We start from the raw sequence: 21048 nt of genomic DNA on the forward strand, positions 1-21048 counted from the left end.
GTGGTTTCTTGCTCCGTGTCAGCAAGCAAAACTTATTTCACGAACATGACAATGAGTTCAGGAAACTTCAGCGGCTTTCCCCAGTCACCAGATCTGATTACAACAGAACACCTTTGGGATGTGGTAGAACTGGAAATTGGCAGCATGAACATGCAGCCGACAAATCAGCAGAAATGATGTGATCGTGTCAAGATGGACCAGAATTTCAAAAGAATTTCTCCAACATCCTGTATAATCCATGCCAAAAGAAAGCCCTTCTCAGTATTAGTATGGTGTTCCAGATAAAGGTGTGTTTTTGTATATTTTATGAAATAAACTGATGCTGTCACTTTTCTGGGGAGGACAGTCGCAAATATCCCACAGGCAGAATCCACTGACATATTCAACCAAGTGCCACACAAAGAAAAAAGATGAAAGAAATAGGAAACAGGAAAGCCATTTGCTTCTGCATCAAGCAGAGTTTACTTTATTTGTTGTTGAAAGGACATCAATCAAACCTGTGCCAAGCCAACTGCGCCCAATTGTTTTTATTCTCTTTTTTTATCGGGTTATATAAACCTGCTGCATAGCTTTGACTGTCTGAATCTCCCCACAGGTGCTGGGATAGGTTATGTGAGGTTCAGTCTGTAGAGGGTGGCACTAATGGTGCATTATTTTAATTTCAATACAGTGAAAATACTATAAGACCGTATGGAGAACACATGCCACATTATCAAAGCATGATTTGGTCTAATAGTAAGTCAGACCATCCAGCCGTCTAGCTACCCGCAGTGTCTCTAAACACCCGTATCTATCATGGTGTAAGAGTCTGAGTATCAGGCTTTTGACTGTCTAATGGGAGACAGGAGAGCTCCCTGCAGTCTGTAAGGGAGAGAGCATGTATGTCAAAAATCCAGAAAGTGATTGTGGATCACTCCCTTCAGGCCTCAAGGTCATCAGACTTGTTGGGAATAACTTCTTCAGTGTCTTTATAAGTTTGTCTTGAAGTTAATCTGCTTCTGAGGTTTTTATGGTCCACCAGTTTTCTCTAAAGTCTAAATTCCAATTTCAAGCGTTGCTCCCACCCAGAATGACATTCGCCTTATTGGGAAGATCTGAATTTAGGCATTGGCGTGGTCATTCATCCAAGAACAGAGTGTCTCTAAAACAGTCAGGCAGAAAGAAGCAGTAAAGGACAGAAAGAGAGGGAACAAACAGGATTGCCTCTTAAATCTTGATGATTTAAATAACAAGTCAAGAAGCAATCGAATCAACTCACTGTTAACTGAGATATGACTCTTTATCTTTTCATGGCTCTGACTATGTGGAAATCTGATGTTTCATCACAGATGATGAACAAAGACATAAAATCTTGAGTGTTACAGGTAAAACAGGAGTAGGCTGTTAGAGGAGTAAAATGAAAAAAATACTTGCAAAAAAGACAAAACTTCAAAACTTAAGTTAGAAAGCCATTTACAAACTGGCAATGCAGAGTTGCAAAGACATAAGGCCTTAATGAGAATCCACTATTGTTGGAGCTGAACTTATCCTTGAGGCTAAAAGTCAGGCTATCTTGGCCCAAGTCTACAGTTGCTATGACTTTTCAGTGCAGGTTTTTTTTTTTTTTTTTTTTACAAAATCTGAATTCTTGAAGGTCCCAAGGACAATAAGAGCGGTGACTCATAAACCAAGTTCACAACTTCTGTTTTTTCCTTCCAAAAGACTGTTTGGTGCAGTATTTAATCATGCTCTGCGAGGTATTCTAACACCCAGCACAAACTGATATTTCCTCAAAGAAAGGAAACAGCCGTGAAATGAGCTGAGCAATAAACACATCTGAACAGGAAAAAAAAAACTATCAAGACTCAAATTTGTCAGCCAATCACTATCAATCAAAGCTCAGTGAATTGTTACCAGGTTGGAGCGTTAAAAAACAGCAGGCCTTGAATTTAAAATCTCCCAACAGCCATGTGCGTGCTTCATTATGCAGTGACACAATAAAGCATGGTAAACAAGCAGAAGGCTGATTTCCATTATATCTCATTATGTATGCAAAATAATGTAATGAAGTCAGCTAAGGTCTTTTGTGTGGAGGTGATCCGAAGGCGCACTGCTCTGTCACAAGACGAACAGGACCAGGACCCTGAGAAGGAACTTGTTTGACAGCAGACGTGGGAGGGAAGCAACATGGGAAGGTAACAAGGCCATGTCTATTCTACACAAACTAAGAGGAGTTTGTTTGTGTTCATTAAAGATGGCTTCCCAGCTGGCTATAATGTCTGTGACACTTCTTCCAGACAGACATGAGCCTCAATGAGAACATTTAAAACACTAACCAATTATGAAATAAGACGACATCACACAAAAGATACGTCTTATAGATTATCTCCGGGGAATTACAGACGTGTTCATGCTATAAGATAAGAAAATAATGGTCCATCACACACTACACAATACAGTATCATGACAGAGGAAACAGCACACACATCTCTCTCTCACTTGTTATGAACAGGGTAGGAACCTGGCAGGTAAACAAGACTCTCACTTTGAATTCTAACTCTGAAGTGAAGCATCATCATCAGAGGATCCCTCCGGGCCTGTTATTGGTCGAAAAAGGGCTAGACTACAAATATGACTCAAGAGTCGTGCTGACAGCTCCATCTGAGAGTGAAGAGAGGCAAGTATCCTGATGTTAGAGAGGCTGGAAACTGGAGATAATGGCCCAACAGGGTATTACCTGCATTCATAAGAAATCGAAAGGTTTTCATTTCTTTCGCAGATGATTCTTAAGTGAGGGGGTCTCGCAAGTATCAACAAGGCATTCGCACATCCACAGTCGTCACACTTGTCACATGTCACATGCAGGGTAGTCCCTGCATATTACAATGTTCTCTGCTGCATTTAAAGTTGACGCGAGTCAAGCAGACCCCAGAGTACTGTCTGCTGACATATATGGGGCAACATTATGGTTTTGAAGTGACAGTGAACATTTCTGTATCAAACCATACCACAATCTATCTCAAAATTTAATCAAGATATGTAAACGTGTGAGAATAATGGAAACTGTAATATTGCAAACCATTGTCTCTAGTGCTTTGTATTGCCACCATCTAACCCAACCACCTTCTTGCAACTCTGCTGTCATTGTAGCACCTCATTCATTCAACATACATTACATTGAAAAAATATGCTAAAGGGGACGCCAAGTGGTTCTGACCAAGTGTATGTGACAAGCTGGGAGTGAGTTGTCGAACAAGAATATTGACACTGATTAAACTCCTGGTCCACCCTGAATTCTGACATTCCTGTAGCGATGGAAATGAGCTACGATTAAAGTATAAAGGTTAGACAGTTTACCTCAGTTAGGGAAACATATTGTTGCCTTTATTTTGTGTCCTCTTATTATGAATTCAATCAGTCAACGCTAACTAACAGTAAAGGAGAAGAGTAAAGGTTGCAGAGTTTAAAGAGACTGCTCAAAACAAACTTTGTATTTTACAGTTTGAGTGTCCCAGTTACAGTGTCCCAACTGCCTTTCATCCTGGGTAACCATGACTAAACAGTCATTCACTCCAGTAAGACAGCTATATACCAGACACAGCAAACACTGAAGATGTCATGTGTTTGCTGTCATTGTTACTGCTGTCCACTTGGCTAACGGCCCCCTGTACACTGTGCACGGGAAAAGCCAGATCTGGTGATATACTGTATACCATGATGCAGAGCTCCTATCCCAGGCTGCCAACACTTCCTTTGCCCCTGGATCACTGTTGTTATGGTGATGGAGACTGTGGTGAGGCACAGAGGATAATAAGGTGAGAGAGTAGCAATGCATTTCATTCAAATGTGCAGATACATCAGAGTCTCCGCAAATATCTGCAAACATTGTATCTTCACACATATTATCTGAGAAGCATGAGTGAGAATTTGAAAAGAAAAAGTGAAGATGGAACAGGATTTCTCTGCCTCTCTGCAGTTACTCTACTTGCTCTTTCTACCATCTATTTCACTCAATCTATTCTGCCAAGGCACAGTACTCTTGCTTCTTGAAACCACTTAATCTTGCAACAGCTTGGCCCCTTATTATCCGACCTCTTTCTGACTTCAACCAAGGAACAAATGAAAGACAGAAACTGGGATGGAGAATTAAATGTAGGACTGACAAGCCTCTCTGATTTACATTCAGTCTTTTTCTGCACACTGCCCTGTATATGTTTACTATCATTTCTGACACTATAAATGCATTATTTATAGCAGAGAAAATGCACAAGGAGATTTGATGTTTCAGAGCAAAATGTCCAAAATCCATAAAAGCAGATATGCTGAGGACAGATTGTATGGTACACTGTTCCAACTCCATCTCATTTGATCCAATACTAAGACCAGTTATTCAGCAGTTACTACAATTGTTCCTGCTAAGCTACATCCTCAGATAACACCAAATGTTATATTCAAGACTTCTGTTTGTCTTTCACATTATTGTTTAGTTTTTATTCATTGACAGAAAATGTAATAAATATTGTCATAGTTCTCATTTTCAGTGGTTACTTTTTATTTAGTTTTAGTCTTGTTTTGGCTGTGAAAAATACGTTGTCAACAATGTTTTTTGTTATAGTTTTCTCGTTGACAAATCTAGCATTGCCTTAGTGGGAAGGGTAGAAGTCAGAGATGTGTGGGAAGACAGAGGGGACCAGCGTGGTGATAAAATGTCTTATTGGAACCACTCTACAATGTTTTGGCTACCTGGTTTTCATTACTGAGCTTGAAGGGTCTCTTTTCCCCATCCTGCTCTGTCTCCCTCTCTCTCTCATCCTCCCATGTTACACTCTGTTACCTTATCACCACCATCCCTCTCTCCCTGTCAACCCCATCCCACCCTTCCTCCATCGTTCTTTTCATTCAGCTGCTGTATTTGTTGAGGAGCCAGTAAAAGTGGCACCAGCAGCTGTCCAAACACTGATGGCCCCCCGCTGTGTGTGTGTGTGTGTGTGTGGAAGACCCCCCTGTGTTCCCAGTAGATTTCGTGCGAGCCATTGTCAGAGCCCAACGTTTCCACTGCTGTCACCATGGCAGCCAGGAAAAAAAAGAGCAGGCGAAGAAGGAGGAAGATGGAATAGAGGTGGAACATGTGGAGAAATTAAAAGATACAAGGTCTACAGGGAGCTGAGGAGGAACCACAACATGAGGGGATGCAGATGGAAGTGGAAAAGAGTGGTGATGCTGAAAAATGAAAAACAATATAAAACATATATTTCCACACTTTTTGGCAGAACCACAGAGACTCTGCAGATCTTTACTAATGCTGCTGGAAGGCAAGGTTGGCACTCAAGTTCTAAAACAAACCTTGTCATGGAAACTTAAGGTACAGTACGCTGAGATATTGGCATCTGAAGACCTGTTTGTTTGTTTTCTTTCTAGTAATGCTTGAACATATGAGGGAGCACAACTGCTCATAACTAATAGATATTTAGTCCTTGATACCTGGCCACATGCAAGAACCATTTGTGCCAATTAACTGATGTGCAAGTAATTAATTCCAATTAATTTCTTATGTACCAAGGGAATAGATGAGTGTTCTAGGCCTGTTGTACAAGGCACCTGCAAGAGGACTGGAGTGACTTCAGAATCAAAATTCATTTTAGATATGTTTGAATATGTTTATGAATCCAGCTGAAATAAAATGAAACCTAAATAAATGTATTAGAAAATTAATACTGTGGTCACCACACCAGGCATCATGCACTGCCAATTTACTGAAAATACTTTTTTTTTTTTTTAATTGGCACACTTCACTTCTCTCATCCATCTCCATGGCGGTCTTGTTCTGACTTCCTACCATCCATGCCAAACCATATTAATATTAAAAGCTAATTCTATAACTGATAGTGTTAAATATGTTGTGTTTTCATCTGCTGATTTCTGGGGGCAGAACTTTCTGAGTTGGGACCTGCCCACAAGCAGGCAGCCTTACATACTGATTTGGAGGGATTCAATTATGCAAATTATCAAATCTCTCTGACACGATACACGAATAAATGTTACTACACTGACAAAAGCAGGTAGCATCCAACACTGTATCTGACACTGGTTTTAACATCTTCATTTCCTGTCTATCTCCTCCATGGCTTTCAAAGAAAGGCATAAACAGTGCTTGCTATGTAATACTTTGTATGCATTTCTTCACTATATCATTTTTTTATTTTAGACGACTTGACCCCACTATTGAACAAATTGCAACAGATTGCTGTCCTGCTGTAAGTTCCTTTGACCAGCATGTGCCCCTATAGAGAAGGCTTTCAGCCTTGAGAAATCAAACCCATTTTAACAAATTGTCTGGAAAGTCTAAATACTTCAAGAAAGCCTTGTTTACCCATCGCTACTGATACAGATCTCGTTCTGAGCAAGTTCATGTTCATCCTCTGTGCCTCAGACTGCTAACAGAGTCTAGTTACTGAACTGCTGCATGGGTGGTTTTAGGCCAGGAGGGTCAGCCGCACAATTAGCCCCTGCTGAGTTGAGAGGAGAGGCGGGAAATGACTGCAGTAAGTCCTAGCGGCTACCAGTAAGGCTAAGCAGACTCTGAATGCAGCTGTGAGTGAGTGTGTAATCATTGTCTCAGAGCAGAAAGTGCCTCTTTATTGGTCTAACACCAGATAAATGTTTCATCATAATCTCTTTAGTGACAAATATTTCTTTGCAGCTGTGTCAGTGCTCTACAGTGGAGCAAGCTTAAAACGAATGAAGTGGCTTAAAAAACACCACAGCAACACATGGTGACAAGACTAAGTTCTGGCTTGTAACTGTAACACACGCCAACAGCAAGCTAATAACTGGGGAGTCAGAATGAAAAGCATCAACCATTTCAGGGCCACAAACAAGTCCCAGAGATCACAGAATATTTGCACGTGCACATGTAATGTAGTACACTGAGGGTGGGATCACAAAGCTACTATCATTATGTTTTTATCTCACAAAATATTCTGTATTCAGATTTACACCAGAGGATAGCAGGGCAGGGCTTACTTCCTAATAAAAACCGTATAGAGTGCTTCATTTTCTGTGTTAAATTGCTGTTTAATTTATTTTATGACACCCTGCAAACCAGTATTATTGTTCATCTACTGAGCAAAATCCTGGACTTTATACTCCTCAATCATCCAGTGGGATCCCACAACACAAAACTAAATCAGGTGAAATGTACTGATACCTGGATTGTGCTTTTACAATCATTTTTAAAGCCGCAGCTAATGACAGCTAGGTCTCCTGGGAAAGGGGGTATGAGTGTTGTAAGACCCGATTCACCCAACGACCCCAGCCACTTTGATGGATATGGAGACTCTGCCACCACTGTGACAATTTCTGATAATTGTAAATTGTAAAAAAAAAACCTGAGAACATATAGATATGACTTCTGAGTGTTATGTTTGTTGCTAAAAAAATATACATGCACACACAACATGCATGGCATAATTAGCTCTAACACAGTGTATTACTACAATGTTCACATCTCTCAATGTGAATTAGAGCAGAAAGGTAACTACACCAGCAATCTCTTCTTACGCTTTAAAAGTTGTGGTTGACTAACAGATTAGTCGACTGCAGATGTGTGTTTATACGAATATGTGTCATCTTGTATGAGTGTGCATGACGGTGATGTGTCAGCCACTCCTTCATATGTAATTCGTGTCATTGCTGCTGTCCTGACGTGACTGTGGGAGCTTAAGGCAACAGCTGTTCTCTGCTGCTGCGGCCGTCGTGGCTGCATCACATTTCTGTCTGCATCCATCCCGTCTCTCCCCATCCCTGTTCTGTTAAACTCGGGTCAGAGGATGGGCTAAGAGGTGTTTGGCTTTAATCATCTGACATTGTTGACGTGGAGGATGGAGAAGAAGAAATACTGAATCTCCCACTGTTGAGTTCAGTTTTTTGTTAATTCAAGGTTTGTGCATCTCTTTAAATACTCACATTTAACAAACCTCGGTTCTCTCTCATTTACCTGCCAAAGAGTCATCAAACACAATGCATTACACATCAAGCAGGGCTGCACAAATAACTGTGCTAAAACAATAGTGACCTTGCTTCATTTCTCAAAGTGAACTGAAGCATAAGCGACACTAATTGTAGATCACTTAAATCGAGGTAAAGTACAACACAGGGTCAAATGAAACACTCACGGTACTGATAGTATCAAACTGTAAATGATGGGTTTTGAAGACTCTAAAAAGTGTTTTCTTGACTCATCATTCACTCAACAGCTGGGACCACCTCCTCTCTGGTACTAGTGTGCTTCAGAAGTACTAACTGCTAATGCTTGTTTTACTCTTTACCATCCCATATTGATAAAAGAACACACACACACACACACACAGGATGATAGCGGGGGAAAGAGAGCCAACTGGTCATTTGTCGAGACTAGAGACTTAAGAGGCAAGACAGAGATAAGTCAGAGTCAAAACACCACATAGTCCAAGATAAGTCTGGTGAAAAAGAAAAAACACACACACTCAGGGACTGGACTTGAGACTGAGACCATACTCGAGCACAGCCCTGGCTGGTCTACACACTAAGCAGCCGTATAAAGCTGATAAGATACAAACTTTGTTTAAAAGCTGTTATCTCTTTGATAAATTGACTAATTCCTTTTTTTAGACTGTCAATCTGACAGTCAAAAGCAAGGAACCATAATTCACTAAGACAGCTTTTGTAATAGTTTTGGGTAATAATTTTGTTTCTTGATTCCCTAATATTTCCCTTGAAATGTAATTTCTGAGGAAGTCTCCTAAAAAGGAGCATGTAATTACACTAATCACAGCCAAAAAAAAAAAAAAAAACTGACAAAAAGAACAGACTTTGAAAGGAACCTCTAATTTGATTTTCTAAGGAAATGGAATGGAGGTCAGGATGATGGCTCAATTGATCCAAATTATTCAGCAGTTCTTTTACGTCTATTTAAAACAAATTATAAGCTTGATATTGATCTTTTCCATCTTCGTCCATATTAGTTAGAAATGCATGAACACACAGACTGTTACTGTAATAAACTGTTCGGTTACTAATGGACTGTGACACTAAAACGTTACTTTGTTTTATTAATGTCCAATTCAGTTTGCTTTAAGTAAAACCGACCACCTAATAGGGCAGCATTCTGCCCTATCTTAAATTAATTTGACTCTTAAGAATTAAAAATAGCTAACCTACCAACTGAGTGTGACTTCATTCATTTAGTGTCAACGCATTTTTATTTTTTAAATAATACAGACACCAAATACTGCTTTGTCTCCATCTGGTGGATTTAAAATCGCCACTGTCCCGGGTTTAGGATGACCCTTCACTCCACAGTCAAACTGAACATGAGTGCGTTCAGGGGATTTAGAATTGAAAAAGTGAGCATGCTCTTGCAGGTTCAAATCCTCCGTCACGCTCAGGATTCTGTACTCGCTCACAAACCTAATTTTGCTCTTGCGAATCCATGCTCGTTCGTTCTCAAATGTTGACTAGCAGACTGAGTACTGCTCAGATTTCTTCCAGCCAGAAAGAAACAGCAAAAAAGCCTAACATTAACAAAGGCTATACAGACTGGATGTATTCAGATGATTCTTACTGGCAAGTGCAGCAGCAAACTCCTTACCGATTAATCCTCCAAGACAACATTTGGCCCAGACTAATTTCCTGTCTCTTGTTTTCTATTCATCAACCACTAGTTGCTCTCAGCGGCAATTATGCCATTATCTAAGCCACACAAAAGACTGTTGCAAGCAAAGTTGAACAAAGGACAACCTTTTTCAGTAACGCAATAACACTCAATCACCTCGGGTAAGACTGTGCCCTCAACATGACTGCTGCAAAATCAGTTTGTTCCATTTTGTCAATTTTCTGCTATTGTGCCATAAATGTAAGCATGTACAAAATCTAATAAATATTCAAGACTCCAGTTACAAGAAGCATACACACACAGCCTTGACATTTTACCTCCTTCACATTGTTTTCCTTATAAGCTTATATTCCTGCAGAGAAATGAATGCAGGTTTGTCTTTTCACTCTGGGTCTTATTATTCCTGTCCACTACAGTGTCTCACAGGTAGAGGCTTCTGTCTTTGTCTATATGCCTTTCTAGAGCTTTGAGTACCAACACAATGGATCTACCTTGTCTGTGTTGCTGAGTGTTTCTCTACACAGACACACCATTAACACTGATTACTGTATGCGAGTCACAGAGTCCTCTTTTTCTCTGAACAATATCACTTGCATCTAATCATTCATCAGCTGATTTCTCTGGTGTGTGATCATGTGCTAACTTTTTGGAGAGCTGACCTGGAAACAGTAATAAGATGGTTGAGACAGGTCTTCAATATTCAAGGTGTTCAGACACTACCACTTGTCTTCACTTGTTATCTTCTGTACAGTATATACTGTGAGTGTGAGGTTCTTACCAGTAGGGGCATGGCCAGGTCAGCAAAATAAACAAAGGCTGCCCCAAGTGTGAATCCCACAGCCACAGGCACAAAAGCAAATGACCCGTATTTCCCAGAATCCTCTGCCATGGCAATCGCCGGCGCAAGTAACGACCAATAGGAAGCAGCCAACATTACCTGAAAGAGACAAGAGTAAGGAGAAGGAGGGAATGAAAAAAAAAAACTTGTGCTGAATTGTTGTGCAGTCCAAATAAGAAAGACCAGGCTGTTATGGTTAAAGGTATGACAATGTAATGTGTCATCATTCATTATCATTGTGGACAAGACAACGTTTATTGTAAACAAATCACTCTAAAAATAAAAATAAAAACTCATTTATTTTGTCTTTTCACTTCCTGTCTATACTGGAAGTGGGAATGTGTCATGTTGTGGAGACAGATACTTGCTGCTCGTGATAAATTTGCTCCGACATTTCAGCAAATTATCTGATGAGTTTTATAATTTAATGTACAGCATAAGCTGGAAATATGAGACTTTCTATTACAGCAGTCATGATTGGATTAGTCAAACTGATTGGACCTAAAAACCTCTGTGAATTAGCCTCATATTTAGTTTTTTATTGGCAATAATCATTAATGTTTGCTGCTCTTAAGAGGCTAAAGGCTTTTGAAGTTTCTCATGTTTGTGTGCCTGTGTCCATGTTTTATATGCAATGTCTGCGTCCAGCATATTCAACATCATAGATAAACTGCCCACCACTTCAAAGCGTAGTCTGTTGTTATGATGGGGTGGCTGGGTGGGTGGTGTGAATCTCAGCTACACGTATGCACACAGAGTATATGGAGCCTCTGATGTTTATCAGTGAAAAGTTTCAGCATGCTAATTTTTATTCTGTTTGTGTTCTCACAAATCCTCTCATGCTGCTTCCTGACAAAGTATCAGCACTGGAAATGTGTTCAGCTCTGCCAATCAAGAGTAATAGAGGCATATTGTTAGGCTGCAGTCAGCTCCAGCACTCAACTGTAATGTACCCCTAGCATCAAATCTAGTCAGCTTTGTCAATCACACAGAAGGAGTAAGTTGATTGGAACTCATTTAGTATGGCTCAAAATGAAACTGCGAGCTGAAAACTTGTGAAATATAGTAAACTCTGCAGTTTTACTCCTGACAGCAATAAATACTGATCATGATTGCAGAGGATGAATGATCCTACCCTTGCTTCCCAAAATAATCTCATCCTGTTTTCCAATTACCGCATAAACTGTCTTGATGCCCCCAAAAATCCCTTTTTTGCTTTTTGCCAGAGTGTGGACCACGTTCATGTTCACAGTCAAAACAATCCACACTTACTTTTACAGCTTACATGATGCGAATCTCACATATTCTGAGCATATCTGCTTTCAAACTTAATCCCCTGTTCCCTTGTTGAGAAGAGAAGTAGACGCAGAAAGATAGGTTCAAAAGACACACTGTGTGGAATACAGGTTTTATTCTTTTGTATTTATTTGGCATCTTTATGTTTCCACTGGCAACAAAAGTAGGGCAAATTGATCAAAGAGAAACCAGGACAAAACTCAACTAGAAACTGAATTTAGCTAAGAATCTAGGGATTGGCAATATGGCCTTTAAATAATATTACAAGGTATTCATAACAATATTTATGAGAACTACAGAACCACAGTCAGTGTTTGGTTTATCTGTACGAAAAGACATAAAAAGAGTAGCAACACTTTCCTTTACAATACTTCTCTGATCATAGTCATTGATGCACAGTCTGACTGATCAGACCACAACCACTGGACCTTCAGCCCAATGTTGACCATACTGGGTAAAACATCAAACTAACTTCACCCTGGTGTTTGACTTCTGCAGCTCTCCTCTGCACAAACCCCCAACATCTCTGCAGATCTACAGTATATAGAGAAGGTCTGTTATGGTTAAGCAGTCGTTTGCAGTGGTTTACAGTGAGGCCATTAAACACACCTCCAAATACATGCTGTTAATTAGGCTGATTGGATGCTCCAGCTGTCTGTCTTTTTTAGTATAAAAGCACTTGAATCTGTAACACCTGTGCCTCTTCATTGAGTGTGTGTACTGAACTGAGTAGTACAGAGTGAATATCCAGGCTTTAGCTCCACCCAATCATTATGTCAACTGCTTTTTCTAATTGGCAAGACTTTTACCAGAGAGGAGAGAAATTGGCAATGAAACGGATTACTGTGGCCTTCGATTTGAACCAACTCTTAACATATTCTTCAAAGCACAGAGCTGGGCTTAATGGAAGCACTGGTTAGGCATAATTATGCAACTTATAGTAGAAGAAGCAGCCTAATTATGGAGCTGGTTTCCACTTCATTCTGTTCCACTTCACTTATTTTCCAATTATAGCAGGTAGTTTCATCCAAGCGCTATGGTTGGTCAGTTACAGCAACTGGTTCCAACCATGCTGATGATGCCCACCAATACTAGTACGTTTTAGTTGCTATTAATGTTGGTTTGCTAAACTGGAAACATGTTAGAAATTTCTCACTCACTTTCTTAACTTGGCCTCAAACCTAACCACACCAGCTCTCTGTACCAGACAAGGGTGCAATTTTGTATCTCGAGAACATCATGCACTTCTGTGCCAACTGAGTCAAGATTAGCAGTTTTATATTACTGCTGTTACTGCTGTCAAGCCTCAACATGTACTGTATACAAAACAGACACATAATGTGCAAATGTGATTTTGAAGGTGTGGAATAGAAATGTAGGAATTCAATTTTAGGTCCAGTGGTCTCCTAAGGAAATAAATAACCAATTAAATTTTAGGATTACCACTACTATCATTAAGAAATGGGCCAAATAAAACTGGTGGTTTTGGATGACAATACAATATTTACAATATGGTATCTTGGACAACAGAATACAATGCAGCACAAACAACTACAAAACAGATTTTCACTTTTAAAGTAACAGTAGCACGCTTTCAGACCTACTGATTTGTAAACTACTGATCAGTCCTTCTGCTGCTCTTAGAGTAAAATGAATGGTTTGGGCTGATACAATATGTTTAAAAAAAAAGGACCATTATGTTTCATCAAACAAACATGTGAGGCTGCAATATATATTCAAAGCAGCAATAGGCAATTTCACATGTTGGCAGAGGCAGAACAGTTTGAAATACTATAATTCACTTAACTTCACACAGAACAAGCAAATCAATTTAGCTGACCTTTGATAACAGGGGGCATGGAAAGACGAGGACTTCAGTTTTACTGAGCCTAACTTTCTCTGAACATTACAGGCTGCCATTCAAAAGACAACTTTGTAGGTATGGATAAAGATGATGATATCATCTGGAGATAAGTAAAATATAATCTTCTTTTATCCATCTCCGTCCCTTTCCTATGACTTTATTACCAATATTCTCTCCTCATCTTTTCTTCCATTCCACTGTCGGCAAAGTGATTCTGATCTTTCTTCCTTTCTGGTTCCTATTTCTTATTTGCATTTCCAGCAGCCAAACCCCAGGTCCATTCCACAGTCTCCAGTCTCACTCATTAAGCCTGTCTCAAGGCTACTGAAACACCTGCCTCACACTGATGCCAGCACCCAATTACTACTCTGTTATCTCAATCAGGGCCACATTCTAAGCCTTTTACAACTAGTTTTAGATGGAGATATGGGGCAGTCTGTCCCAGAATTACTCCTGTTATCATATGAACATGTGAACAAAGCAGGGATTCATCTGCATATGCATGCATTAGCATAAGCATTTAGGAGATGGGTCAATTAATCCTCCACTTGGTTCAGGCTGAAATATCTCAACAACTATTGGACCCATTTCTGTTAAATTTGGTACATAGATTCTTGGTCCAAAGATGATGTATCCCACTTCGTTAATTTTTGTTTTTTAGTAAAAAATCAACAGATTGCCACGAGATATCGTAAAGATATCCATGGTCCCCAGTCCTGTTAACTGTGATGACTTTTATTCGAGTGCCACCAGAAGATTTACATTTTTACTTACCCAGTGAGACATTTCAATATTTATCAGATGGATTGGCACAAAATTTTGAGTAGACATTCATGTTTGTCACAGGATGAATTAGATTAGCAAACTCAAGTTAGCATTTAGAGGGTTGTTGACAGAGGTGCTAGTGTGGCTGCAGACTCTGTCTTGTTCATGAATGAATAACAACTCTGTCACGCAAATGGAAAAAACGAATGGAAAAGTCACTGAACTGAAACAGAGCACCAAACAAACTGAACTGAAATTGAATTGAATTAGCAAACTATTTATTTTGCAGTTAATTGAATATTCTACTGGTGTGCTTGATCAGATCTGCCTAGGTGTCCCAGAGGATTTTTGTGGTGAATTTGAACTGTGTAAGTGCGGCGATTCTATTAGGTCTGTGTGTGTAACTCCACTTTATGGCTAAGACTAAGAGATAAGATAAAGAGTAATTTTCAAAGATACCTTACCAACCTTACCAGTCATCTGATAATTTGCATTTCCAAAAAATGTCAAAATGCACTTTGAAATGTGGCTTGTTTTTTTGTTTTTTTTGTTGTTGTTTTTTTACTAGCAGTTCTTTATTAATTTCTATTGTTTAGAGATTCTGGTTAATAACAACATTACACTGGGACTGTATATAATAAAGCACACTTAGAATTCCTGCTGATAATTAAATAATCAGTTGGACTTTTTTCCAGTGTACAGTCTATCCTTAATTGCAACAGACATTAATCATTTTCCCATTTTTATCAACCTTGTTTAAGATAAACATGAAAATCAACATTACAAATATGTAGCTTGCTCAAACTAGTCTCTAGAGTATTATAAAATAGCCTCATCACTGAGAACTCTCCTCTAGACACCATGGGGTGCCCTGGTCTTAAAATGCTTGAGGGAAATCAGCCGGATGCCTGTTGCAGCATAATCAATCCTGCAATCAGTGATTACCCCACTGAGTTTGAAGGTTCCATGTGACCAATGAACATCAATGTTAGAAACAACATTGAGTCATTTAATGATTTCATAACATGCATTGTTTTCCATACAGTGGCTTGTGTTATATCCAAGTTCATGGTTCCGAGTTTATACACGGATATTACAAGAAGGCTAATATACTGTATATGACACCTTATGGGGAAATATAAACTGATGGTGAGGATCGTGCTGATGAGTTCTACCCCCCTGCTGTATAAAGCAGAAATAAAGAGCGAGCTGTAGTCTTTTCTGAGGGTGATTTGTGGTCTTTTGAATGCTTGAGTTCCTCTAGTTTCAAAAACAACTGCATGATTTTTTCACCAGCAGTGGTTAGCAGCTTTATCATCTAGTCACAGCCTGTGGGCACATCAAGAAATAAGCCAGATAGAGACAGTATGATTGATTACCATGATAAGACAGCCTTAAACAATGTGATTACTGCCCTACACAGAAAGCCTACTTAACAAACTGAGCATTAACTGGCTGGCAAAGTACTTGGCATGTGAGGGAAATATGCCCTTCATTATTAGAGCAAGACAGACAATATCACACATGTTTTCATTCCACTATCCATACGTTTCTGTCCTTACCCCACCAGCTTTCCAGACATAGATCACACTAAATTGAGCCTCAAGGGGGTTCAGCTAATATTTTTCTCTCACCATGTGTATGTTCCCAATTTTGCTAAACCTCTCTAACGGCCTGTATTCCCTTATCAGTGCAAAATCTCCCACTAAGGAGAAGATGCCTCCATTCTCCCTCGAGGATCAATTCATCTTCCCTCCTGACATCTCCTCTATTCCATCCATCCTGCTTCTGCCTATCCAGTAGCTAATAACATTCAAAGCCGTCCACTTACTCCCACTTCATCTCTCTCTTTCCAACTTAATCGATCTCATTCCTTGACTCCTGTGTCTATCTCTCCATCCCTCACAATCTCTCACCTAATCTTTCTCATTGAGCACTTCAACCATCATTGAATTTAACCAAAGTCCTCAATAGTCCACAATCTGTCATTTCTATGTAGGTCTCTCTCAGCTGTCAAAGGAAAATTGCACAGCACTGGTTAGTTTTATATTTGGCTGGAGGGAAGCAAATCCTGCAGATAGCAGATAAGTTGTAAAAAATACAGCCATAAGTCTGACTATTTCATTCCAGATAATGAAACAGTACAAGTATTCAGAGATTCCCTCAACTGTGTTTTCATAGAGCGGCAGGAAAGTAATCATAAAGAATTTTCAACATGACACCAAACTGAAATCCAGATCCAATAATGAATCAAATAAAATCACAAAAACAGCAGAGAGGATAACGGCAGAGAGTCTACAGCCATGCTAGCAGGCTTTTATATAGTTTTGTATAGACATGGTGCTCCAAGTGACTGCGATCACTGCTGAATACTCGGGTGCTGCCCGACACTGTGTGTTAATTAGCATTATATCCTGTCCTAACCAAACTAATAAAGTGAAAACACAACTGAGCAGTGTTGCCAGATGACAGTGACAGTTTCCTCTACTTTTATTCAGCATCAATATTAAGGAATTGTGTAAAAGTGAGGGGACATGAATACGTATAGCAAATTTCATGGCAATCCATCCAAACACTCCAAAATCAATCCATCCAAAGTCAGTAGGGTTCATCCTCTGAGGGCCATGAATGCAGATGAAATATCATACAATCCATCCGGCAGTTGAGATATTTTAGTCTGGACCAAAGCGGTGGACCAACAGACCAACCAGATATTACCTTCCCTAGAGCTTAACCACTGTCATGTCCAAACACACATTCATGCATATTTTTACAGAAGTCACTCCCAATGTCACATTAGAATCAATCAATCTTGATTAGACAATAAGTGCTGTATTGATCAGGTCAAAGGTTTCATCTGCTTTCAAACAACTACATAAATATTGAAAGTGAACTACACTGACATGATGATCAAATATTTAATGGTATGTTGTAGCTGTTAGAGCATTTGCAAAGCTGTATCCAACTATATGTAAAGCTTTGATAGCTCATTTTTATTTATGCATATATGCTGTGTGTGTGCATGTGTGTGTGGGTGGGTGTCCTGTCCCTTCTGATGAGGAGCCATTTAAAATGAAGCTTATATCACATTCACTTTGCCTACACCATAGAAGACATGCAACCTTGTTCTTCTGCATACTGTGCTTCTACATTGCCATGGATGCACCAGGGACAATGCACAGGGATGCAGAGAACAAAATTTTTCATTATCTTAAGTGGCTCTAAAGTGTAACCCTGTAAGACATTTATTAAGGAAATATGCCAAATATCACCAACTCCCTTTTTGTGCTGCAACAATGCAAACTACCCTGGACACAACACAGTCTTCACTATATTCAAAACATTTCCATAACATAAAACATCAGTCACACAAATCAAACAAGCAGAAAGACAATGTACTAAGCCATGAGCAGCCAATAAGACATCAATGGTAGACAGGAATGTTGCAGCCAATGTCAACTGCCAGCCCTGCGAGTATTCAAAATTAAATTCTCCTCAAAACCAATCAAACCATACAGGCATAAAAGCTTTGCCTGAATTTCCATTCCAAAACAGAGAAACCAGTGCTTTACACAGTCTGAAAAACATTAACCAATTGTTTTCAAATGTCACAACCCTAAGGGTAAGGCAGTTACTTGTGTGGTTTCTGAGGCGCAGATCAAATAAGCTGTACCTATAGAGAGTTAAGGGAAAACAGAAAGTGCTGTTCACCTTGCATTTTGAAAACTTGCACTAAGCTTGACATTGCAATTCCATAGTAATGTGAAGAAAATTAATCAAAACCACAATATAATATCTCTCACAGACTCACAATATTACTGAAGAAACCAACAATATTTCAGAGTGATAAAACTGTGTCTGGTAAGAAGTACTGATAAATACATGAGGGGCTGTGATGCCATATGCCATATGCCTATGAATGATAGTCTATAGTAAGAATATAAATGTCAGTAAATGGCTCAAGTTAAAGTCAAAGTCATGCATTACAAATCTGGTTTAGTAAAAACAACATTTACTGTGCTTAATTAACAGTAACACCAGGTGCTGCCAATACCAGAACTGCAGTTCCAAGAAGAATACTTAATCACATTAGTAAGGTAATTTCACGTTATTAATTGACACTAGCAGGAAAATATATGCTGGTACATGGTTTGTGCTTCTATAGTTAGTGTGCAATGAGCACATTAAATGTCTCTTCCTGAAAGGGTCACATAAAAGTACTTGAAGGTCAAATACATTTGCATTCTAAGCATTCAGTGGAAAACCTTCTCACAGTTGGGCTGAATACTGTGTGCACGGCAGTAGAAAAGAATTTAATTTAACTGAGAATTAGAAAGTCATGTGCTAGCAATAGATGTGAAAAACGCTTCCCAAAACCCTTGAAGCAAAATGTGTAATTTAGAAGTGCTAGTTATATAAACACAGAGTCAGCTTGCCAAACAAAATGGAAGAAATTTTAAGAGCAAAGTGTGATTCAGGTGGGAGAGAGAATTGTGAACAGTTTCTTGTCTGTGCTTTGAGCTAAATGTTAACGTCAGCGTGTTAATAAAATAATAGAGGAAAAGCCTGGGAATCACTAAGGTCATTAAGATTCATCCTATGGGGACAATGAATTACAAAATTTTATGGCAATCCATCCAGTAGTTGAGATATGTCAGATTGACATTCCCAAGACCATAGTGCTAGGCTGGCTACAATGTCAGTCATTGTCAGTTTAAGATTTATACAGTTTAATAATGGTGAGAAACATTTCCCATGCAACTAGGAATTATACACCTCACTCAAAGGGCACATCCAGGGGTGTATCAATGAAGGGAGATGGTCTCTCACAGATTTTCTCATTCAATCCCCAGTTTAGAATGGAAGCCCTCACTCACAAGCCCACCTTTAGCTTGTTGGCTGCCAGCTAATCTTTACACTTGGGTGTAAAAGTGTTAATTGTGAGAGAAATATAGTTATTCTGAAGACGGTTGAAGATGAACAAATGTCATGGGAAAGAGAAGTTAAAGACCAGCAGCCAAGCCTCTAGAGGCTACACCGTCATTCTCATAGCCCTGTGCTCTTGGTAGTGGGGATATAAATTAAAGCCAAGTTTCTATCACTGAATACTAATTTGATCAGTGACATTCAACCAATTTTCCAGTTGCAGACTGCTAGGCCACAGGGCTCATTGAGTATGCTATAACAAGCATAAAGCCTTGTTATAGCATACTCTCCATCATATGAGAAAAAAATGTCTCAATGAGGAAGAAAAATATGTGATTGTGATGACACAGATGTTTACATTACTTCTGTCACTTTTGTTGGTTAGTGGATCCTATAGGGCATTTCCATGATTCAATTAGTTCAAATTGCACTCAGCCAAGAAATTCAAATATACTGCTTATTCACGCAGGAATAATATGAATATTTTATGTACAAATGCTGAAATCTCACTGGTTGTAACTAATACCATACTCTACTGTTTATAGTTTGTGCACAATTATTACGCATCTGAATGTTTAACAAAGGAAAAGTATGTTTTCTCTTTCTTGGGGGAATATATATTAGCGTGCAGAATTATTAGGTTACTAAATTACAACATGAATTTTTCCCAACTCATCCCTTTATTCTCAGTTTTTAGAGTAAGCATAACAAATAACTTAAAACAAAATGTCACATAACATTCTTGAATGCTGTAGTATCTTCCAGAATGCAGCAGTAGGTTTGAGTATTGATTTTCAACCCAAAATGTTTCTACTAGCTCATTCTTAAGGACAGCAGCCCATACCAGTGTCCCTCCTCTACCTTGCAGATGTGTGACTTGAAGTGGTGCCCACAGGTCTATTGTCTGATCCATTAAGAATCACTCTCATTTTATCTGTCCATAAAACCTTTGAAAAATCTGTCTTCTGGTATTTCTTGGCCCAACTGTGACGCTTCACCTTGCCGATTGCCGAACACATTCCTCATTACACAAATGCATATAATCTGAAAATGATTAAATCCAATAGGCATTCAAGTTTAAAATGCTACTAACGGATTTTCCCTCAATAACCATGTGCATGTGATCACGTGCTGGTCTAGGCAATTGCACCATTAAAGCAGGGCCCCACTTCTGCCTCCTGCATCCCCTCTTCAACCTAGCATCTCATTCAATCACAGCTTCTCCACTTACATGTCCTTATAGCCACTCAACACTGTGATCTGACATTGACTGGTGAATTGGATCATTTCCTTGCAGTAAGAGAGGTGCTTGTGATGGAAAGGTAGAAGGACAGTTGAAATTCTATATGCAGCCAGAGAGGGTGAGCAGAATGTTGATAATTACATAATGGCCTTGTAAGACTTCTTTCCAATTCTTAATGAGTAACATAAACAGGCTTACTGTTCGACTTCCCTTGAAAACTGTGTTGTGTCCATATGTTAAGTAAATGTGCATGTGTAAGTGAAACATTGTAAATGTTACTGTAATTTGCTGCTTTTAAAAACATAAAAAGATACATATAATGCATTTAAAAGGAAGGACACATCCACTGAATACATTTGCAGTGCATCCAAGCACTTCTATCCTGCTTGTATCCATATCTTTGTACAGTGATAGACCACATGCTAAAAACCACGTCTCTCTTGTTAAGTATTCCTGATAGGTACAGTCTACCCCTCAGGATGCCA

At 39.2% G+C, this 21048-nt stretch overlaps 1 protein-coding gene across 3 annotated transcripts in view; it reads right to left on the bottom strand.

Moving 5' to 3' along the window:
• Positions 1-21048, bottom strand: part of LOC108902060 (zinc transporter ZIP11) — a 115811-nt gene that overhangs the window by 87860 nt on the left and 6903 nt on the right. For all 3 annotated transcript variants that reach the window (XM_018703778.2, XM_018703772.2, XM_051066206.1), the window contains exon 4: positions 10410-10568. In XM_018703778.2, coding sequence (XP_018559294.1) covers positions 10410-10568 — 159 coding nt within the window. The remainder of the gene's footprint in view (positions 1-10409; positions 10569-21048) is intronic.

Source organism: Lates calcarifer, linkage group LG23 (genome assembly GCF_001640805.2).
Source record: "Lates calcarifer isolate ASB-BC8 linkage group LG23, TLL_Latcal_v3, whole genome shotgun sequence".
Lineage (NCBI taxonomy): Eukaryota > Metazoa > Chordata > Actinopteri > Centropomidae > Lates > Lates calcarifer.